The 1,902-nt window shown below is 50.9% G+C and overlaps 1 protein-coding gene across 1 annotated transcript; it reads left to right on the forward strand.

Annotated features, from left to right (window-relative positions):
* On the forward strand, positions 1 to 1,299 carry LOC120049156 (beta-1,3-galactosyl-O-glycosyl-glycoprotein beta-1,6-N-acetylglucosaminyltransferase 3-like). Its single transcript, XM_038995383.1, has one exon. The coding sequence runs from the start codon at positions 1 to 3 to the stop codon at positions 1,297 to 1,299; it is 1,299 nt and encodes a 432-aa protein (XP_038851311.1).
* Positions 1,300 to 1,902: the final 603 nt, after the last annotated feature.

The following is a 1,902-nucleotide window of genomic DNA, read 5'->3' on the forward strand; positions in this document are numbered from 1 at the left end:
ATGGCTTCTGTTCGGTTGTTCAGGTCTCAGAGATCCTTCAAGAACTTATCTCTGATCCTACTGAGTGCATCCGTCTCTCTGCTCCTGTGGGCCGCTCTCAGATGCCCGCCGGGCTCTGACAGGAGTCGTCTCCTCGCTCTGGACCTCCTGACCCTGGACTACGCTGCCGACCTGCCGGCCTGCTCAGCCATCATCCAGGGAGACCTGGAGGGTCTGGAGAGGAAGCAGCTCAGCCTCCTGCTGAAGACTATGAAGAAACAGCAGCTGCTGTCAGAGGCGTTCTACCACAACGTGACTCAGGACTGTCAGAGGTACGTTACAGAAAGAGCGTTCATCACCGTTCCTCTCAGTCAGGAGGAGAAGGAGTTCCCCATCGCCTACTCCATGGTCATCCACGACCAGATTGAGATGTTTGAGCGGCTCCTGCGTGCCGTGTACACTCCTCAGAACGTGTACTGCGTCCACATCGACCAGAAGTCATCCGTGGACTTCAGGACGGCAGTGAGGGCTATCGTGTCCTGTCTGCCTAATGTGTTTGTGGCCAGTAAGTTAGAGAGTGTGGTATACGCCTCCTGGTCCAGAGTGCAGGCTGATCTGAACTGTATGGAGGATCTCCTGAAGTCACCTGTCCAGTGGAGGTACCTGATCAACACCTGTGGAACAGACTTCCCCATTAAGACCAACGCTGAGATGGTTCAGGCCCTCAAGCTGCAGAACGGGAGGAACAGCCTGGAGTCAGAGACAGACGACTATAAAAACAGCAGATGGCAGTTTCACCACAAAATCACCAGCAACATGGTGGTCAAGACGAACGTTAGGAAGAGCCCTCCTCCAATCAGCACCCCCATGTTCTCTGGCAACGCCTACTTCCTGGTGTCCAGGGCCTTCGTCCGTCACGTGATGGAGTCTCAGGAGGTCCGGGCGCTGTTGGAGTGGGAGAAGGACACCTACAGTCCTGATGAACACCTGTGGGCCACCCTGCAGCGCATGCCCTCTGTGCCAGGGTCTAACCCTCCCCACATCAAGTACCATGAATCAGACATGAAGGCCATTGCTCGCATCGTGAAGTGGCATTCCCTGGAAGGAGATGTGAGGAACGGAGCCCCATATCCACCCTGCTCGGGTGACTACAGGAGGTCCGTTTGTGTCTACGGGGCTGGAGATCTCAGGTGGCTCCTACAACATCACCACCTCATCGCTAACAAGTTTGACCCTGAGGTGGATGATGTGGCGATCAGGTGTCTGGAGTCGTACCTGCGCTACAAAGCTACATACCGTGTCTCACCAGGGACAGTCTGAGAGGATCTTACAAAAACGATGACATGTTAAAAGTTGTAAATATGGTAATGTACATTTATTTGAAATATGTTTTTAAATGTTGTATATTTCTGATTGTACTGTAAAGAGAAATGTAGGTTTTATTTAAAATATACTCTGAGTGTACAAAACATTAGGAACACTTTCCTCATGTTGAGTTGCACACCCTTTTGCCCTCAGAACAGCCTCAATTCCTCAGGGCATGGTCTGTACAAGGTGTCGAAAGCATTCCACAGGGATGCTGGCCCATGTCGACTCCAATGCTTCCCACAGTTGTGTCAGGTTGGCTCGATGTCCTTTGGGTGGTGGACCATTCTTGATACACACAGGAAGCTGTTGAGCGGGAAAAACACAGCAGCATTGCAGTTCTTGACACACTCAAACCAGTGTGCCTGGCACCTACTACCATACTCCGTTCAAAGGCACTTAAATATTCTGTCTTGCCCATTCCCCCTCTGAATGGCACATATATACAATCCATGTCTCAATTGTCTCAAGGCTTAAAAATCCTCCTCCCCTTCATATACACTGATTGAAGTGGATTTAACAGGTGACATAAGAGATCATAGCTTCTTTCACCTGGAT

This window comes from Salvelinus namaycush, chromosome 6 (assembly GCF_016432855.1).
Source record: "Salvelinus namaycush isolate Seneca chromosome 6, SaNama_1.0, whole genome shotgun sequence".
Lineage (NCBI taxonomy): Eukaryota > Metazoa > Chordata > Actinopteri > Salmoniformes > Salmonidae > Salvelinus > Salvelinus namaycush.

Bases quoted from the DNA above. Each gene is read 5' to 3' on its own strand.
- LOC120049156 (XM_038995383.1), top strand. From the start codon at position 1: ATGGCTTCTGTTCGGTTGTTCAGGTCTCAGAGATCCTTCAAGAACTTA.